This window comes from Argiope bruennichi, chromosome 4, assembly GCF_947563725.1.
Source record: "Argiope bruennichi chromosome 4, qqArgBrue1.1, whole genome shotgun sequence".
In the NCBI taxonomy this organism is placed as follows: domain Eukaryota; kingdom Metazoa; phylum Arthropoda; class Arachnida; order Araneae; family Araneidae; genus Argiope; species Argiope bruennichi.
Window position 1 is genome coordinate 135,167,669 of NC_079154.1, and position 20,435 is coordinate 135,188,103.

At 24.8% G+C, this 20,435-nt stretch overlaps 1 protein-coding gene across 1 annotated transcript; it reads left to right on the top strand.

Annotated features, from left to right (window-relative positions):
• Window positions 1-43: 43 nt before the first annotated feature.
• Window positions 44-19,899, top strand: LOC129966762 (ubiquilin-1-like). The gene is made up of 13 exons (XM_056081321.1): window positions 44-340; window positions 1,227-1,329; window positions 3,040-3,086; window positions 3,224-3,352; window positions 4,726-4,851; window positions 7,283-7,393; window positions 7,606-7,642; window positions 9,361-9,617; window positions 11,132-11,215; window positions 11,390-11,505; window positions 13,830-13,989; window positions 16,732-16,819; window positions 18,137-19,899. The coding sequence occupies exons 1-13, from the start codon at window positions 95-97 to the stop codon at window positions 18,199-18,201; spliced, it is 1,569 nt and encodes a 522-aa protein (XP_055937296.1). The 5' UTR covers window positions 44-94; the 3' UTR covers window positions 18,202-19,899.
• Window positions 19,900-20,435: the final 536 nt, after the last annotated feature.

Below are 20,435 nucleotides of genomic sequence, written 5' to 3' on the forward strand. Positions count from 1 at the left end.
GAATTGAAGTCCTCAACTCAACTCAATATTGCGTTTTGCGGCGGTTGCGGATTACTTGCGGCTTGGGTTTGTTTATTTTTCAATTTCTGCAATCATGGCTGAAGAAACTGTGGAATTACCAACGGGAGAAAAAATCAAAGAAGAACCAAGAGATGATGATGTTATTTGTGAAACGGAGAGAAGTCCAAAGAGATCTAAAAAGTCCAATGATTCTGTAACAATTAAAACAGAACTTGCAAATGATGCTTCTGAAGATAATGAGGATAAGATTAAAGTAACTGTCAAAACTATTAAAGAAAAGCGTGATATTGAATTGAAAAAAGATGCGTCGATAAGTGAAGTATGTGAAATTTTCAATGATTGATAAATTTATTTGTAATGCAACTTACAATATATTTTTTATTACTAATGTATAAAACTCAGAGTAGAAATTTCAGATGTCAGTGTATAGTTTTGTTGAATTCGCTTACATTTTAATAGTGAATTTTCAGAATAGGTTAATCTCTCTCCATATCTATCAGCAAAGTTTTGACGTAATATTGCATAAAATATTTTTTTGAGTCGGATTTTTTTTGTATTATGATCTGAGTGGTCAGTAAATTTTAACCATGACTCCTTTTTGTTTCAATGGTATATATATATGATGAAATTACTAGTTGGCTGTTAATTTATTAACAGTGAAAATTTGTTAAAAGATTATGAAGTAATTGATAATTGTTTTTAAGTAGCTTTATTAATAAAATTCTTTTATTTTTCAACTTAATTCTGTTTTTTATTGTATAAAGAATCGGTTTTGTAAAAGAGGAAATATTTCTCTCTTTTTTTTTTTTTTATTTCCATTGCTCAGTTTTTTTTTGTCACATCTTTGTTTTTTTAAAAATGTTTTCAAAATCAGGATAATTTTTTTTTTGTTTATTTGGTCATTTTTTTTTATTTACAAAAATAGCAGATGTAAGAACATTTCTTTGGATTTTATAAATATTTCATTAATCTTGTAAAAATTATTATGCTTTTCTGTAAAATAAATTAAACTGTTTTAAAATAGCTGGAAATATATTTTTAACAACTATTTCTAATAGGGATTTTTTTTTAATATTATTATTATAATCATGCTATTGTTTTAATGTATTTTTGAACTTTAGTTGTTTCATCCAAGGTTTATGTATTTATTATAGTTGGAACTGTTTCATTACAAATTATACTATTTTTTCTTTAAATCCTGATAGTTGAAAACTCAAGTTTCTAAGGTTTTCAAGATTAATACTGACCAAATTTGTCTTATATTTTCTGGACAAATTTTAAAAGAGGATGACACTTTATCTGGCAGTGGTAAGTCTCATTTTACTTTAAAATATTTTACTTTCCTTCATTGAATTTACTTATCCATTTCATTTTCTTTGGTTAAAATTGAAATTCATAAATATCTTGTTTACTAAAAGATTTTAAGATTTTTTATATTCTGACATTTAATTATTGTATAAAATTTTTGCTGTTATCTTTGAAATTATAACATATTTAATTATATATTAGGTGTTTCAGAAAAATCATCGGGTAATGTGCAAGAAGATCAAAAATATAAAACTAAGTACTAATGCCATAGAAGTGTGGTGATGGGGATGTAACTCATAGTCACTAAAGGAGTTATTATAGCTATAAAGCCATAGCTCAGATTTATTTTTGCAGTCTTTTTTCCCTCTTCCCTTTTGATAAACAAAACTTCATGCTTGAAAAAGAGTGTAACCAAGACAACTGATTCCTTTAAACAGTTTATAATAAAAGGACCTTGGAATGCAACAGTACGTCAAGATCATTGTTTGGGTCAACATTGAGTGAGATAGTTTGTTCCTTTTTATATTTGTTGCCAATATGACTTGACATGAGAACTTATAATATTTGTGAAGAAATGCCTACAGTTGTTTTTTGGAAGGTTGTTTGCACACCAGGTAGTTGCATAGTATTTTTTTAAAAAATATTCTCCTATAATTTTTTTGTAAACTGAATTTGTATAATATTGCATGTTGAATTGATGACTTTGAGTTCCATTGTAAAAATGACTTATTTGTTTAAATTGATTTCTATGCAAATTGTTTATATTTCTGAATCGCCTTCTATAAACTTCCACAAATTGTTTTTTTTTCTCTCTTAACATTAATTTGGCTTACGTTTGAAAAATAAAAAAGAAAACTTATTTTTCATATATATACTTTTTTCTTAAATTTTTGTCATATGTATTCAATTTCTTTTTAATTTCTTTATTGTTATATATTATATTTCTGTAAAGTATAACTTTTTATATCTGTGTGTATGAGTTAAAAATATTTAATTTCCTCACTTTGAAGACCCAAAGCAACCATTGAAGGGATTAGAAAAGAGGTAGTAAAGATCTTTCTTATATAATTATCTTTATTTTCTAGAGAATAAATAAATATTTTTTAAAAAAAACAAAATTACAATTAAATTATAAAAGTCTTTTAATTCAATCCAAATGTATTTGAAAAAATTGAAAATTATTCATAGTAAATTTTTTTAAAAAAATTAATAGCTCCTAAAAGAATGGTGTAAATAAATAAATTTAATATAGAAGGAAATCAAGATTGAAAATACCAAAACTACTGTGGAAAATTGATTGTTTTAAATATAGCAATATTACCTGCTTAGCTTACTAAGCACATCTTCCTTTTTTTATCTACATCCTTGCTAGAAGGGGTATTATAATATGTCAGACTAAGTATATATAATTATATACTCAGTCTGATGCAATTAAATGTTAACATTGAACATGCCTTATTCATCCATTTAATAAACATTTCCCAGTGGGAACTGTAATGCAACAGAAGCATGATGGTATAAATAGTGATAAGTATTGAAAAAGTGTTTATATTCTAAAGCTATGGAATCTATAATTATGCTTGACTGATTTAATTACAGATCTGAATGAAATATAAATATAAACCTAAAGTAACAACTTAGGGGAGTTTCATAAATGATATTTATGTATAAATTGCATTATAGTTAATATCTTTTCTTTTTGATTATTAGGGATACAGGATGAAAATACTGTACATGTAGTCATCAAATCTTCTACGGTAATTTCTTTCTCTTTAACATTAATAAAATTTTTAAGTTTAATACTGATTGAATATTTATTTTAAATTAATGTTTTTTTTTTTTTCCTTCTATCTTTTAAAATATTTTTCATTTTCTTCATCTTCTTATTCTTTAGACAACATCATCTGCAAATATTGCAGCTTCACCTTTTGGGCTGAGTGCTTTGGGAGGTATCCCAGGTTTAGGAAATTTGGGACTAGGATCTCCAAACTTTCTTGAAGTGCAAGAACAAATGCAAAGAGAGGTGATTTAGATATTTATTATGGAATTGAAAATTTAATTTTTATTTAAAAGAATTTATCTTTCCTAGAACTGATAAGTCATTTATAAAAATACATTAATTCTGTAACTTTGATTATAAGATTTCTTATTTAAAATTTTCATTAACTTAAGAATTCATTTACTGCAACATATTTCCACAACAAATTGTACCAAAAAATTTGTTATGTTAACAATTAACATTGAATACTGTGTAGATGACACAGTTTTTATATGTGATTTCTTCTCCAGAATTGGTTGAAGAATACATTGTATCTTTACATTGTATAACGTTGTAATACATTGTATAACGCACACACACAATGTTATTGCAATAGAACAGTAGTTTTATTAATTTAATGACATCTGTTCCTTCCTTATTCTTTATTTTAGTTATTACCAGAATATTTGATATTCATGGTTAAAAAAAGGGGGGGGGGGAGACAAATATCTGTTCTCAATTATAAACCAAAAAAAAAACTTTAAAAATAAAGAAATATAATTGATTTATGCTTTATAAATACAATTGAAAAAATGTTGAAAGTGCACAAAAAAAAAAGTGTTAGATTCTTTTTAGACCTTGACTTAAAGAAATAATTAGTTCCTAAGTTATTTTCTTTCATTTGTGTATTGAGTATAATTTATGTGCACATTTTTTTGTTGTGGTTGATACTTGTTAAGGATATTCTGAGAAGAAAATTATGACATGATAAAGCTGTGAAAAATGCATTAACAATCTTTTTATTTATATCTAATGCTATGTGTCAGGCCATAAACCTTTCTATTGAAAGTATGGTTAGATATCAAATTTATAGGTTTACAGTGGGTTACTGAAGGAGGTAAATTTAACTAAACATTGGTAATCAACAGTTTTAAAGTTGTAATACAGAAGAGGTTGAATCTTTTTAAAATTATTATGCAAAGAAGAAATTGTCATTCTGCAGTTAACAAACTTTTTACTTTTCAGTACTTCTGGTTATTTTCTAAGTACATGTATGCCTATGTACTCTGAATTTTTAAAATCTGTAATATCAAATACCTTTTTTTAAATGTGATGATAAAAAGAACATGCAATTGTTGTGTGATATGTTTAACCCAGATAATCCGTTATATTACTTGAAATTAATTAAAAAATAATGATATTAATTTAAACAATCAGTGAACAATTCTTATATATTAATAGTTGATTCTATAATTTATAAAGTATTTAATTGTAGAAAGATTTAATTATGTAGAGTTTCATAATGGTTTTTGTTTCAATGTGTCACATTCCATGCAAAGTTATCTGCTTGCACTATATTCCTTTTAACAAATATAATCAATGGTATTTGTTCTTTTGTAAGAATCATGTTTTTTCAGCTTCTACAAAATCCTGAGCTTTTACAGCAAGTTATGAACAACCCATTTGTTCAGTCTATGATGGAAAACCCAGAATACATGCGACAAATAATCACATCTAATCCTCAGATGCAGGATATGCTGGAGGTAAACTATATATAAAGATTTATTATAATTTATCAAATAAATTCTGTCAGTTTTTAAAATCTAATTTTAGTATATTGTATATTATGCCTTCATTATTTTTTGTTGTACTATACAAAAAATTTTAACAAGAAAAAAGTGTTACATGTATGGAAAATGTGGAGGCATTGTTAAATACTACAAGATTTGAAAATAAATGTCAGTTGATCTTTATTAAGAATTTTGTCTTTTTTAAGTAACTTTTCAAAACTGAAGAAAATTTATTTTCTAAATCATATTTTATTTGATGAGTGAATATTAGCTTGTAAAATCTGTTAAACTTTTGAAAAAGTTATCCAAATCAGATTTCTTGATGTACTGTGAATTTTTTTAAATCAGCTGATAATAATGAAAACTATAAACCATAAAATTCTCCTCATCATAAATCTACAGAAATTTTAATTCTTTTTCAGTTATTGATATAAATTAGTTATTACTATTATTTGATTATTGATATAAATTATTTTAATTTACTTTGTTTTTTAAAGTTCAAGTGAATCAATGATTTGCATATATTGAAATGTAGGGGGGAAAAAGTTAATTTTCAAACAGTATCATCAGAATAAGTTAGATCAGCGATTTTCATGCTTTTTCAATTCCTTGACTCCTCCATGTATCTGATTTTTTTTTTCATTGTGCCCAATTTAAAATTTTGCAATATAGCTAACTAGCAACAACTCAATTATAGCTAAAGTATGGGAAAAAAGTTTAACTTATATAAAAATTGATGGAGCAAAATTTATAACAATTGAAAACCCAGTTTTCAAATGATTCCTATAATCTGAGTGTTAGCTTTTTGGAGTAGACATTCATATTTCACTGCAAACCTGAATTCCTTAATTCCGCATGGACTTCCGCATTTTGTTTTGATGAATTTTTTGTAAGACAATTCAGATTATCATTTATAACAGTAAATGCATAGATAGATCTTGAATCTGTACAGAATTTTTGAAAATATATTTTATAATTTCAATGATAAGTACTTTTCAAAAATTCCATGACCAATGAAATTGAATAAAAAAATAAAATTATGAAAAGTATATATTCTTGGGAATTCTGCAGCATCTTTGTGAACCTGTTTTACCTTTATAAAAAAATTGAGACTCTTGGTGTTGTGACCCACACTTCAGTAACCATTGATTACATTTGGAAGAAGCAGTCAGCATTTAATATCATATAAAAATGCAAGCATTTTATATTGATTTGATACAAAAGACATTTAAAGTGTTAATAAATTTTGGATAACAGAGTTTACATAAATGTTCATAATTTTCTATGCAGTACTGAAGCAAAACTAATCTTTTATACAACAGACTATTTAAAATGGAAAAATTAAAATTGGAAAAAAAAAAATGCTGATTTTAAAAAAAATCGTCTATAGTTCAAAATATGCATTTTTTTTAAGGTGGTTCCCCAATCTTGTTCCACTATTTTAGTGTCTGTTAACTGAAATTTTGAAGTGAAGACGTTTCTCTTGTTATGAAAATTAAATTTACCCAAGCACTTTGTAATTTTTTATATGAATTTTATATAATAAGTATAAATCAAAAGCTTTTATTATTTATGACTGTTCTTTTTAAATAATAGGAAAAAATATAATTAAATAAAAATTATAACTGAAACTGTTAATCTTTATGGATTCTATATACTATTATCATCTTTGCTGTATATATGTTACAGAAAAAATAACCATCAATTTCAAACCATCTTACCTAATAATCTAATTGGACTGTAGTTCAGGAGCATAACAGAATTCACTAAACTAATTTTATTTTAATTTTGAAAGGATAAAACTTAAATTTTCTTTTAAAAAAAAATCTGATTATGTTTTGTAACTAGATATAAATTGGAATTTTAAAATTAAAAAGAATTTAAGATAATCTTTAAAAGCAATTTAAAGATTTTATCCAAACACTAAGGCTTATTAGAAAAATAAATTTTACAATGTTAAATAAATGCCAAAGGCTTTACTCTTTTATCATATTTTAAAAAAAGTATTAAGTATATGGATTTTGGTTTTTAATAATTATATAATATAGAATTGAAAAATAATCAATCTTTATACATATTCTTATATATTATTGGGATGTAAGTTGGAAACTGGCTTAAAAAATTGAATATGCCAATTTGCAATAATTATAAAATTTTAATCAAAGATAATTTTTTAACAAATTACTTTTTTTCCCTCTGTAGTTGTATAATAAGTTGGTAATTTTGTTGGGCTATAGGGGCTCAAATTCGAAATGATATATCTGATGAGATACTAAATTTTTTTTCTTGTATTTATTGAAGGAATTTACTGTTTTTAATAAGTCAATTTTAGCTTTGTTTCATTTCTCTCTTTATAACTCATTTTTGTAGTATCTTACTAAGTTCTCCCTTTTCCCTTTCCCAGAAAAATCCAGAGTTATGTCATGTTCTGAGTAATCCTGATGTGTTACGCAATACTATGGAATATGCCAGGAATCCTGCAATGCTACAAGAATTGATACAAGGTAGAGTTGATGTAAGTATATAACAGAATTCATTATTTATTTATTTATTATATAAACTAATCTTTTTTTATTTCATGTCATATTTTATTTTGTTTTATTTATATTTTGTAAATTTCATTTTTTAGTTAGGCAAGAAATTAAAAAATAATCTTTAACACCAAATTGTATGTATAATGTTAATTGTATTTAAAATTATTCATCTTTTTTACTGTTTTAATTTTAGATTGCAGCAAATGCTTCAAATGAAGGAAATAAACCAGGTAACTATTATTCATATTAAAAATTTTACTTTTTAAAAATACATGAATTTGAAGCATTGATTTTCTTCAACTATGCCACATTTTATTTGATTTTTTCCCTGCTTCTTGCTCTCTCTTTCTTTATTTATGTAGTTTTCTTAAGATGTCTCATAAAATCATTTGTATTTAAATATTCTTTCTAGATTTATATTATGATATTCAGTTTATAAATAAATTATTCCTTTTTTCTTTAGGTGATCAGCTAGTTCATTGGGATTATTATAAAAAAATTCATTAAACTCCTTTGTTTATATTGGTTAATGGTTCAACTACCAAAGTATTTTTGAATTTCTCATTTTGATAGACATTTAAATCAATTAATTTTTTAAGCTTCATTGTGTTCATTAGGCTGTGCATTAATTAATTCCCTGTACGTGTCATCTCACTTAAATTTTGAATCTTAATCTAGTGCAGGAAATTGTTAATATTCACATAAAATATATATGAATAAGGAATAAATTGTTCAACATCAGAATCTTTTTATGTGTAATTCTAAATATTTTCATAATTTATGTAATATCTCAAGAGGGTTTTTTGTTTGTTTTCTGATCTTTAAAAAAATAATTGATGTGATAAGAAGACAAAATTTCAGACTTAAAGTTCTATGTTTTTATACTGCTAATCATGTTACAACAAGAAAAAGTACATATTTAATTATGTAGGAATTGCAAATAATTTAAATCAAAGCTTTCTATTCAAATTAAACTTTTTTTTTTTTTTGTATTTGTTATAAAAATGAAAACAATTTAAATTTCATTAAGCAATGAAAAGCATTATTGTAAAATATGCCTGAACATATTTTTAAAAAATGTTATAATTAAAGAAAAAATATGGGGTAACATAATTAGTATTATAGATATTATATATAATTTTTGATATTTCAGATTATATATTATGGATGACTTGTGTGCTTTTATCATTTCCATGCAAAATATTTTGAAAATAATATTTTTTTTCTTCAAGTTATAAAGAAACAAATTTCAAAATTTCACATAATATTTTAATAATTACAATTTTAATTAAATTGTGCTCCAAGGCTAATGATTTGTCCTCAAGAGGAGCAGCACACATTCTTCTTTATTACTAAAAAAGATGAATAATTTATTAAACAGATCCATTTCACTTAAAATTTTAATTCTTTAACTTACAATATTAAAGATGAAAAAAGAGAGATAAATCTAAGTTTTTCTAGTAGTATAAACATATGAAACCATTCTTTAATTATTTATATTTTTAAGTATGTTACTAATATTTCAAAGGATTGTATTATGAATGTAAGTCTAAACTAAAATGAGAAATAAATTAAATATATTATTGTAGAATAAAACCAGGAGATGTGCTGTATGCACTGAATTAATGATTTGACCTGCGTGATTTTGAATTAAAAGAAGTGAAAAAATGGGTAATAGTTTCATTATCTTATTTTGTACTTCATTATGTGATTACGTGCACTTCATTGTGTGAAATAATACATGCTTCTATAAATTTATAATATATTAAGAAATGCTTGAAATGCAAATATATTCACAATTTAGTTTCATGACCATCCTTAGTTAATTTACAAGGCATTAATTTTATTCATACTGAGTCTTCTGAAGAATGTAAAAATAAATTTCACTAATGTGTTTATATTTAATTAAGCATTGAAGCTTTTTTATTATTATTATTTACTTCATCAGCATCCAAAGATTCAGGGAAATCTGAAACAAAGAAAGCTGAATCTGTATCTGCCAAAAAAGATGCCAAAGATGGAGAGTCAAAAAGTAATGAGTCTTCTGGTACACAAGCATCTCCCGGTTTATTTACATCTCCAGGTTTACAAAGTATCATGGAACAAATTACTCAAAACCCTCAACTTGTCCAAGAAATGCTAAGTGCCCCATACATGAATTCCATGATGGAAGCTTTGGCTGCTAATCCTGAAGTAGCAAGTCAGGTAAATTTAATAAAAAGTGTGCATGCTATATAGTTAATATCTGATTTTTTCTTGGGATACATTTTTAAATATTGAGCCTTTAGTTATTTGTTAACTTATAAAATTAATTTTTGACAAGTAGAAATATTTTAAATATTTTTCTTATCTCTTTGTATTCCTGTTGTAATAACTACTAAATGAGATTTTTGATCATTATTATTTTGAAACCTTTGTTGGCCATTCTTCAAGTAAATATTATCTACACTGGTAGCTTATGCTTTTTATATGTGACATAATGTAAAATATTCTTTATTTAAAATTATAATTTTCTGTTGGCAATGTAGATTTTTTATTATTATTAGGCCCTTGCCTTCAACTCTTTGTTACTTTTTGCTTTTAAATGACACATTTTCTTGAACTGTTTGATATCTAAAAAATGCAAATATTTAGTTTCTTTTTTTATAGAATTTCAGCAAAAACTTGTCAAATATTTTGTTGTTAATGTGATTATGCATAGTTAATATTTCGCAAAAGAATAAAAAATATTTATATATTATTTTAGAAGGTAATTAAAATTGGAAATAAAACAGAATGATTGATTTTTCATTTAACCTTGATTAATCTTCTGGTCATTTATTTCTTTATTATTAAAAAAATACATTTTTTTTTAAACTATTAGAAAATTACTTGAAGAAAAGACCGAAAAAATTATAATATCTCATAAAAAATAAATGCTCATTAAAAACTTTCTTATATGTTTTTTAATCAAATTTTGTAATACATATCTTTGTTAGTATTAGCATTTACACACATTTGTATAATTGCAAGAAAATGTATGAAACATTGAATAAACTGCCCAGTAGTACTACTTAAATAAATTTAAAAGTATAAAAGTCAAGAACTTTTTTGTTTAAAAAAAATAAGACCTAATTCATTGTTATTAGTTTATACCTTTTCTGTTATTTATTCTACACATAGTCAAATATATTTACCCGTGGCAGTTTCTGCTCATGTAAGTCAGGCTTGCTCAGTATTCTATATAATACTGCAAACAAACAAAACATTTAATTTACTAACAAACTTGAAATTGCCTTTGAATTTTTTGAATATTGCATTCCCACATTCCTTGCTACCCATACTTACTCATATGTGTTTATAATTTATTATTCTTTTATATATCTTTAAAGCAGTTGTAAAATTCAAAACTGATTCAGAATTATAAAAATGATCTAAAACAAAATAATAAAAAAATTGTTATCAATTATATTAACATGCATTCCTTTATTTCATATTAATCTAAAACAATATTTTATAGGTTTAAATTATTAGATTGGGTAAATAAAATGGTTATATTAATTAAATAAACCCCAGATCTTTCATTAACTACAAACAAAAAATACAATTTGATCTTCTTTTAAAAATAAACAGCACTGAAGTTTAAATTTAATATTGATGACTGAAATTTTGATTTCCCTTCAGTATTCATTTATGAAATTTAGATATGCTTTTAAATTAATGAAAAAATACTATTTTAGGTAATGGTCAACAATCCTGTATTTGCAAACAATACAGCTGTTCAGGGATGGATGCAGCAAGCATTGCCAGCATTTATTAGACAAGTACGAATAATTCTTTTTCTTTTTAACGTTTCTTAAATTTGTAAATATATATATGATAACATGTAAAATATGGCAAATATGTAAAATTAAAACTTAATTCTTATATTTATATAGAAATAGTATGAATAATATATATATATATTTGTAATAAATATAAATTTCTTTACATATTAGATGCAAAACCCTGATATGCAAAGATTTATAACAAATCCTCAAGCTCTATCAGCCATGATGAATATCCACCAGGGTTTGGATCAGTTACAGCAAGCAGCTCCTGATGTCTTTAACATGTAAGATTACTAAATCGTGATTTCATTTAAAGAATTGTGCATGTGTATGTCTGCATTGGCACTCTACAGGATAGTTCATTTGATTTACAACTATAAAGCACATATATATTGTGGAGAATAAAGACAAGAACCTTGAAATAATTTCTTTGAAATAAGGCAAAATTTTGGCTTTTTTTTTTTCACTAACTTAAAAAAATATTTCAGTACAAAAATGGTTTTTATGTCATTTTCAAATTTTAAAAAAGTATCCTTTCAATTATATTAATTATTTATAAGAATCACTATTAAAGATGAATTTTTTTTGTAATCCAAATTACTATTGCTATTAATACAAATAATATTGAGATATGCAAAATAGTGAAATTAAAATTCTGCCCATAAAACAAACTATTATTAACAAAGCAAATTTCAAGAAAGCAAGTGAAATATTTGCTTAATTCTGAAAAAGATCTCTAAAAGATTTAAATTTTATATTTAAAATATATTGCTAGGATGAAGAAAATACAAAATTTTATATTGTTTTAAATCAGATGTTAAGTTACATTGTCAAAAAATTAAAAATACCAAAGCATATGCATTTTTTTAATGAATTTTAGGCAAATTCACAGAAAATAATGGAACTGTATAGCGAAATGAACAAAACAGTGTAAGGTTTCTAAAATAATATGAATTGCATATCTATGAAAATTTGAAGTGTACATATTTTGTTGGAGAAGCTATCAAGACTACATTACATAACATATTTAATTGAGAATTTTAGAGATCATTAATCATGGTGAATCAGTTAGTCACCAGAGGTATCTAGTTATATATATATATAATAAGCTATGTATATGCTCATTTCTAGTCACTTTTGAATGAAAATAATGTATTATATATTTTTCAGAATTTATTTAATTTGAATGCTTATTTTCATTATTTTTATTTATTTATTTATTTTGATTTTTTTTCGATAATTGTTAAAATTATTTACTGTAAGTATATGATACCATGAACTATCCCCCCCTTACTTTAGTGGTAAAAGTTCTTTATAGAGATATTGATTTACTAAAAATGAATATATTTGATGATACAACATGGTTCAATAATGTTTCATACTAGTTCATAAAAGAACTTATGTTTTATTTTCTTTGTGATTAAGTATTCACCAAACAGAACTATTGATACAAAATATTGATTCAGTTAATTATTTATATAAAAAAGAGAAGTGGTGTGTAAATTGTTGTTTGTAATTTTTATTTATCTGTAATTTTGACTGTATCTGTTTATATTTTTTTACATTCAGGTAGAATTATTTTTCCAGAACTGTTTGTTTACATAGCTTCTTTATGAAAACAAATAAGAACTTTATGAACAAAACTTGCCTTTTCTTTATTCTTTTATGAATGCTTTTAATCTTTGATTTTCTAAATTTGTTCTCTCCAGATTATTTTCCATACAAATTTGCATCAGGACTGTATATTAGCATAGATTAATTACAAGTTTAGAAATGAAAGGTAGAAAAATAGAGTGTTTTAAATGTATTTTAAGGAAATGAAATGAAATGAAATGAAATGAAAGCGGACTGCATAAAAGGCAAATATGGATGTTGACAAAAAACTTAGAAAGGTACTGGTTTCATCCCTAATTATTATATAATTGCAGAAATTGCAGAACTCACTTGGATTAATACATTCAATATCTCAACCAACTCTGCAGCTCCAACTTTTATAGTCTAGCGAGGTGAAAGGTCAAACGTTTTTGAAACTTTTCTGTAGAAGGAAGTTTTGTATAGTCTTGAGACCTTATATTCCCCCAAAAAGCATTTGGGACCAAATTTGATCACCAAAAATACCAGCATGTCAAAAAAAACTGCAGCTATATATATATATAGAAAGAGATAAGTAGAGATCTAGACAGATGAGTAGGTAGTTGATATTTTTTTATGTTTGAAATTGCAGTTGAAAAGTTACAGTTTGAATCTTATTTTTTGCGAGTTTGGCTTAATAATTAAAAAAAAAAAATTTCATAAAAATTAAAGTGCTCTGAATTTTCTTTATTTTTGTATATTTTCAACTTGAATTTATTCATCATTCTTTTATGAATTGAAATGTTTTGATGAGTTATTCTTAATGACTATTAATTGGTCTATATTAACTATTATATGTGCCTTTGTGTTATTTATATAAAGTGCTTACTTATTATCTGCATGTGTATCATCTGTTCTCAGCGAACTACTTTTGTAATAATTATTTTTATTCTTATAAGAGTTAATTTTTTAATCAAAATTTATTATAAGCTGTATTTTATTAAAATTGCTTTTCTATTTTAAATTTGTATTTTAGGTTTCCTGGGCAACCTCCCAGTACATCATTGCTTTCTAGATCTGCAGAAGAAAAAGGGAATGTTTCAGGAACTAATGCAAATGAACCCACTGTAAATTCTCAAGACACATTTAGTCTCTTCATGCGCAATATGGTGAATGTCATGGCTCAGGGAAACAATGTAAGTGAAAGAACCAGTAGGAACTAAGCATTAATACTTTGAAAAGATTTCTTTTTCGAACACTGCTTTTCATTTGTTAATACCCAGTAAACCAAAAATAGTTTTCCTTGTCTGGGGGCACCTGCAGTTAAAACTAAAATCATATTTCTGCAGTTGAAACTGAAATCAAATTTCTGCAGTTAAACTATTAAATCAAATTTCATATACAGACTGTAGAATACTCAGGCAGATGAATTACGTATGAATTGATTAAAAATCATTCAGAAGTCATGAAGGAAATAAATTTTGGTGCTGTCAGACCGAAAACAGATAACAATGAACGTATAAAAAATGGTTTGTGCAAAATTTTGTTAAAGTTCTTATGATAAAATATATACATGTAGAAGTGAAAGATTATTTTCTGAAACACACAGAAAATAATCTTTTATTAATCAACATCTTTGTTCTCTGATCCAATGTAACATTTTCGTTACATTCACTTCTTTTGTGTGCAAAATATTGCATCAGGATTTTTATGTGTTTACTTTTAAACCCTACCGAGCCTTCTATAATTAGTATATGAAATTTGGTTCTAATCCATTCATTAGTTGCTGATGCCTTCTCGCATGGAAAGTTATTTAATAGTCACCATATATGTAAATTTGAAACAGTTGTTAACAAATCACAGAATTCAAATGTGGCTATGCATGCATGTTGCAAATCCATTTGTAAAAATATTTTGAAAGTTACTCTTTAATCCTCATTTTCATTATGTGTTTTGATAGAAATGAAAAAATTCACTATGTGCTTTTTCCAAATATCTTTTTAAATGTTTTTGGTTGCTTTAATTTTTATGTATTAGCAAAAAAAAAAAAAAAAAAAAAAAAATGTTTAGTTAAAATTTATAATCACATTTAAAATGTATTATCTGCTTTTCTCAAATTTAATTATTATTTAATTATTTCTCAGATAATTATTATTTTTATGCTCTGTTATATTAATGGTAAATGTCATACCCTTTTAAAAAATCAATAATGAAAAAAAAATTATTTTTTGTTTTGAAGTAATCAGTTAAAGAAGTATTGAGCAATAATTCAAAAAAATATATTGATCAAATCATGAAAATAAAAGTTTTCTTGTTGCCTTTTATATAAATTTTAGTTAACAGATGCATGCATGCCTTAATACCAATGTGTTTGAGTTTATCTTCCTTTTATCTCTCAAATACATGCAATTAATATACTTTTTCAAGGTTCTCACTTTTCTTTCTTTCTTTCTTTCTTACTTTTTTTTTTTTTTTTTTTTTTTATCTCTCTTTGTAAAAGCAGCTTACAGGTTTGAATCATGAATATCAGAACTAATTTGTACTTTAATAAAGTTTGGATATTAAGGTTATAACTTCATTTCTTAATGTATTCCCTTCTCACTTAATGTATTTATCAGAAGTATGAATTGTTTAGATCTGAAAGGAATAGTCGTTTAAGCCCTGCTATAAGAAGCTTCAAGTTGAAAGCTATTCTTTCTGTTCTTGTGAATTTCAAGTGACCATAGTAAAAGAATATTATTCTGTTTTAATAGAATGTGATGTGGCTTGTAATTCAGTAGAATTTGGAATTGGAAACATCCGAAAGTCGATTTAATTAGTTTTACGAAAATATTTAAAAGGTCAAAAGTCTTATAAAAAATCATAGGAAATTAAGATTTGGTAAATTTTATCCCATGGCCAAATCATTGTTGAAAGCTGATTTTTTTTTAAATAAAAATATTGAGGCTGAAAATTATTAGGTTTTAGAAATATTTAATAATTTCAAATGGCCAAAAAATTTATATGCAAAATTATGCCAAAATTCATTGACAAGCAAAGGTTACAATTTCAAATGATGTAAACTATAAGTAAAGGAAGCACACTGCTGATAAACTAAATTATTTAAAATAAAGAAAAAGGGATTAAAATTGAAGAAAGTATTTCTATACTGCAAAAGTCTTTGAACAAACTACGTGAAATTATAGAAAAGATTAGAGATTTTCAATGCAAAGCAGAATTAAATGATTGTAGGAATTAATGCCCTTAATAAAGAACTGAAAGTGTAAATTTAAAATATTTTGATGCTGTACTGTTTTCTGTTTACTTGTTTAAATATAAATTAAAGTGTGATTACTTCTGTCTGTCTTTTGAAATTTTTTCCTTCAATTGCTGGTCAAAAGAAAGGATAGGAATTCTGATAGGATTAACAATTTTTTTAATGAAGGTTTTCAACTAGAATATGAGTATGTTTGTGAAATGAATATTCAATTGTAGTTTCTATGAAATTAGTATTTAACAGTTGCCATGTATTGTTTAATGGTAAAGGTTCTTGCATTGTCATCTTAAAACTCACTTTGAACTGTAAGTTTTTATTTATTAACTGAAGATGAGCATAATAAATATCCTTAGAGGTGTTAAGTGAAGCATCTAGAAGTAATAATTAAGAAAGTAATGATCTATTATAATGTCCACGATGCAAATATTATCTATATTTAGCGCTTGCATTTTTATATCTAAAATATGTAATTTTATAATTCTTAAATTTTCCAAATAGATTCCTTGATTTTTTTTTTTCTTCGGTAAGAGTGGGAACCCTGTTTTTAGAAATATTTCACTGGATGTTAGTTATGTTATAATACAAAATTTGTCATTACAGAATTTTTTTATTGTTTGTTTATAAAATATAGATGATTTCTTACCATTTTATTAAATTGACTTTTTTACAAATAATCTTGCAGACAGAAAGTCCACCTGAAGAGAGATACAAGAGTCAATTAGAGCAGATGCAAATGATGGGTTTTGTTAATAGACAAGCTAATCTGCAAGGTATGGCAATACAACTGAAATTTCCTAAACATAATTTTCTTGAAAAAAAAATTGCTGTTAAAGCTATTTCATCCCAAATGTTTTGGAGCTAAAGTATTTGTTGATGCCTTATGATGTACCTAGCAGAATAAAATATGAGTACCTAGCAGAATGAAATACCCAGATGAGGTATTAATTCTAAGCATTTAAAATAAACTTCATGAAATTTTTCATAAATTTAATTACAAAAATCACTGACAATTTTTGAAATAATTCTCATATTAGAAATTAACAAGATTTTTCACTCATCGTACACACATACAAAAAAAAAAAAAAAAAATCTTTATGTTCTAAATGTCAAACTTTTGCTTAAACAAACTTTTTACTTCTAAGCAAACTTTTTATTTAGAAATATGGATATTTTACTTATAAATGTATCTTAATATTATTAAGGTGAAAATTTTTTGAAAGCTGTAGTAAAAATTATGTAATAATCTGATTGAAACTAAAATAATGTTTTCAACAAATTTTTTTTAAATCAAATGACTTTATTTTAGTTCAATATTATAAATTTTGTTTAAGTATTCACTTTTTTTACCTATTTGCTTTCAAAATCATCCTCTCCCCCCCCCCCCCCCTTAAATACCAATGCTCTGCTGAAGAAGCTAGTTAACTTAGCAATCATTTGCCAATATTCCTAAGCTAACGAGTAGCTTCTGGAATTTTTTTTTGAAATTACATTCAGTTATCCCATTACCACAGAACTAAGCCATGTAAATGAGCTTCAAGGATTGTGGGCATGTTTTGATAAGCCTCAGTTTAGGAGAACTTCCTTTGCCATCAACAGTCAGAAAAATTCTCAGTGTCACTGAAATATAGAAAATTTTCAGCAAGCTTGTTTTCATTTTCTATTCCAATATTAATAGTGGTGATTTTTTCCCTCTCTAAAGAAAATGTCATAATAATGTTTTGTACACAATTTGATAGCATGTTTTCAATTAAACATTTTCTTTATTTCATAGATATTTTGGAAAATGTTGTGAAGATGAAAAAATTTTAAAAACAAAATGTTCAGTTTTTTTTTTTTTTTTCAAACTTATTTTATAACATTTTTTAAAACTGAAATGAAAAATTGGCTAAAATAATGTGTAATTACTGTTTTTAAATTAATGAAACATATTTTGATAAAAATTACATTATTGTACTTCAGATTTTAGGTTATTACATATTATAAAATACTATGTCTTATTAAGACACAATATATTGTAATATCATTTTGGAATAACGATAATTTGTAAATTTTTTCTATCTTCATTATAATATTCTTTTCAATTTTAGCTTTGATTGCTACCTTTGGAGATGTAAATGCAGCTGTAGAACGGCTTCTTTCTCATGTACCTTAAAATCCAGAAGGGAGAAAAAAAGTGTTTTTTTTTTTTTTTTTTTCTTTTGTGCAGTGTGCTGTGAATGCTGATTATATTACTATATAACATTGAGACAATTGTCATACAAAAGATTGCAACAGCTTTTCTCAAACCATACTTCACATAGCTTTATCATTTTGAAAATACATTCCATAGATTCAAAATTCTTCTCAAGTATTGTATAATATTGATTGTTTCATTTTTTACCATTGGAAGTGCTCTGTTTCTGCATATTTCATTTTCTTCATTGCATTTTCATTTATTTATATGTCTTGATTATTAGTGCAATAGTTATGAAGCAATAATGGCCAATTATTCGAAACATAAATTGAAAGCATTGTTTCAAATGAAAGATGTAAAATAATTTTAATTAAAAATTAGTTTTAAACGTTCACTGTTATTAAAAGTTTTATGAATCTTTTACCATTATATTTGTGATGATTGTTTTTAATTGATAATTTTATAACAGTAACTTATCGAATATAGAGGAAAATTTGAAATAAGGAAATTAATATGCTTGCACATTGATAATGTCAGTACTGCTTAAAATCTGCACATTAAAATTATTTTATAAATGAAAAAAGTAATACATTTATTTATTCTCCCTGTAGGAAGATTGAATAATAATGCCAAGAAAATGCTAATAAGCAGTATTCTTAATTTATGCTTCCGATTCATAATGATATGTAAAAGGAAAAATAATTTAATGTATATTTAAGACAAAGTTGCATTTTTATTGGAATTTTTCTATGTTTACATTTTAGAGGACTCTCAGTTTATCATATACCTATATGGATAAATTGTTTGATTATTTTAGTCATGTTCTGTTGCTCTATTAAATTGTTTATGTTCTATTTATACCAGGAAAAAAGATCAAATCAGATATTATGGCATGAGTATTTAACCTTTCTACAGTATGCTACTTTTAATTATAAAAATTATTCTCTTAAAGTAGTAAACTGTATTTTCCAATGTTTAATGAAATCTTTAAAAATTTGAAAAATTTTAAATTCATTTTAAGAAATTTTGACTAATAAATTTGAATTATTTGCCATATGTATGAACATTTAAAATGAAAAGACCAGTTTTGATAATTAGAAATTTAGAAATAATTATATTACCATTTATTTGTAATATAATTATTTCTAAATTGTTTTAATTGTTTATTTGAAGTTTTAATATCAGTAATATAATATATTTTTATGTAATTATACATTAATGCTATTTATTTATATTTCATTTGTTTTAGTAGCCCACTGAATACGTTCTTTTTTTGGTAGTTTTAGCTGGCTTATTTTAGAAGTAGGGTTTATATTATTTGCATTCAAGAATATCTTGTAAAAAGAGCCATTTAATTTGATCTTATTTCCTGGTAAATATGGAAATGTGAAGTGAGACTGATTGATTCTTCATATTGTTATTTTATTTCTTATGCGTAGTAAATATTTAAAATGTGTTTATATGGTCACCAAAGGTTGAGAAATACTGTATTGATTCATGACAGTATCTTTGTATATTTAATGAATGTGTGAGGCTTAATCTCATTTGAATACTAAGTTCTGTGCATATTTGTTTTTTGAGCTTGGAACAAATGCAGAAGCTCTTGAATGTTTTTCATTTTTTTTTGCCATAACAGATCTTTTTTTAGAAATTTTATTGGCATTAATAAATTTTATTTCATGAATCACATTTTCTGATTTTTCTTAGTTTCCTATATAACTTTTAAGCATCCCACTTCTTTCTTACATTCAAATATTCTAAACTCACATATCAGTGTACAAATATAAGTTCTGGTGTACAAAATAAATAAATAGATAAACTTTCTTTTATGTGGTTACAAAGAAAAAAGAAATTTAATTAGTCATCCTTTGTAAGTATTAGTTTTATAGGGGAGAACTAAACATAATGTAAAATTTGATGAAGATGGGAATGACATCAAAGCTGCTTATTGAAAATTGTTAATATGCTTGTTTCAGACTGACTCTCAAAATAATCTGGCAAGTCTAAAATTGATGGAATTGTCATTGCTCAGTTTCAACTAATTAACTGTTAGTGAATTTCTACATTGTTGGTCAAAACTTTTAAATTTAAGGAAGCTCTAGAATTAAATGATTTAAAATTATTTTTATATTAATTTAATTTTCTGAACAAAATTTTTAGAGTAAATGCAGGATCTTGATGTTTCTAGTTTTATCAAAAGCAATAATACTTTT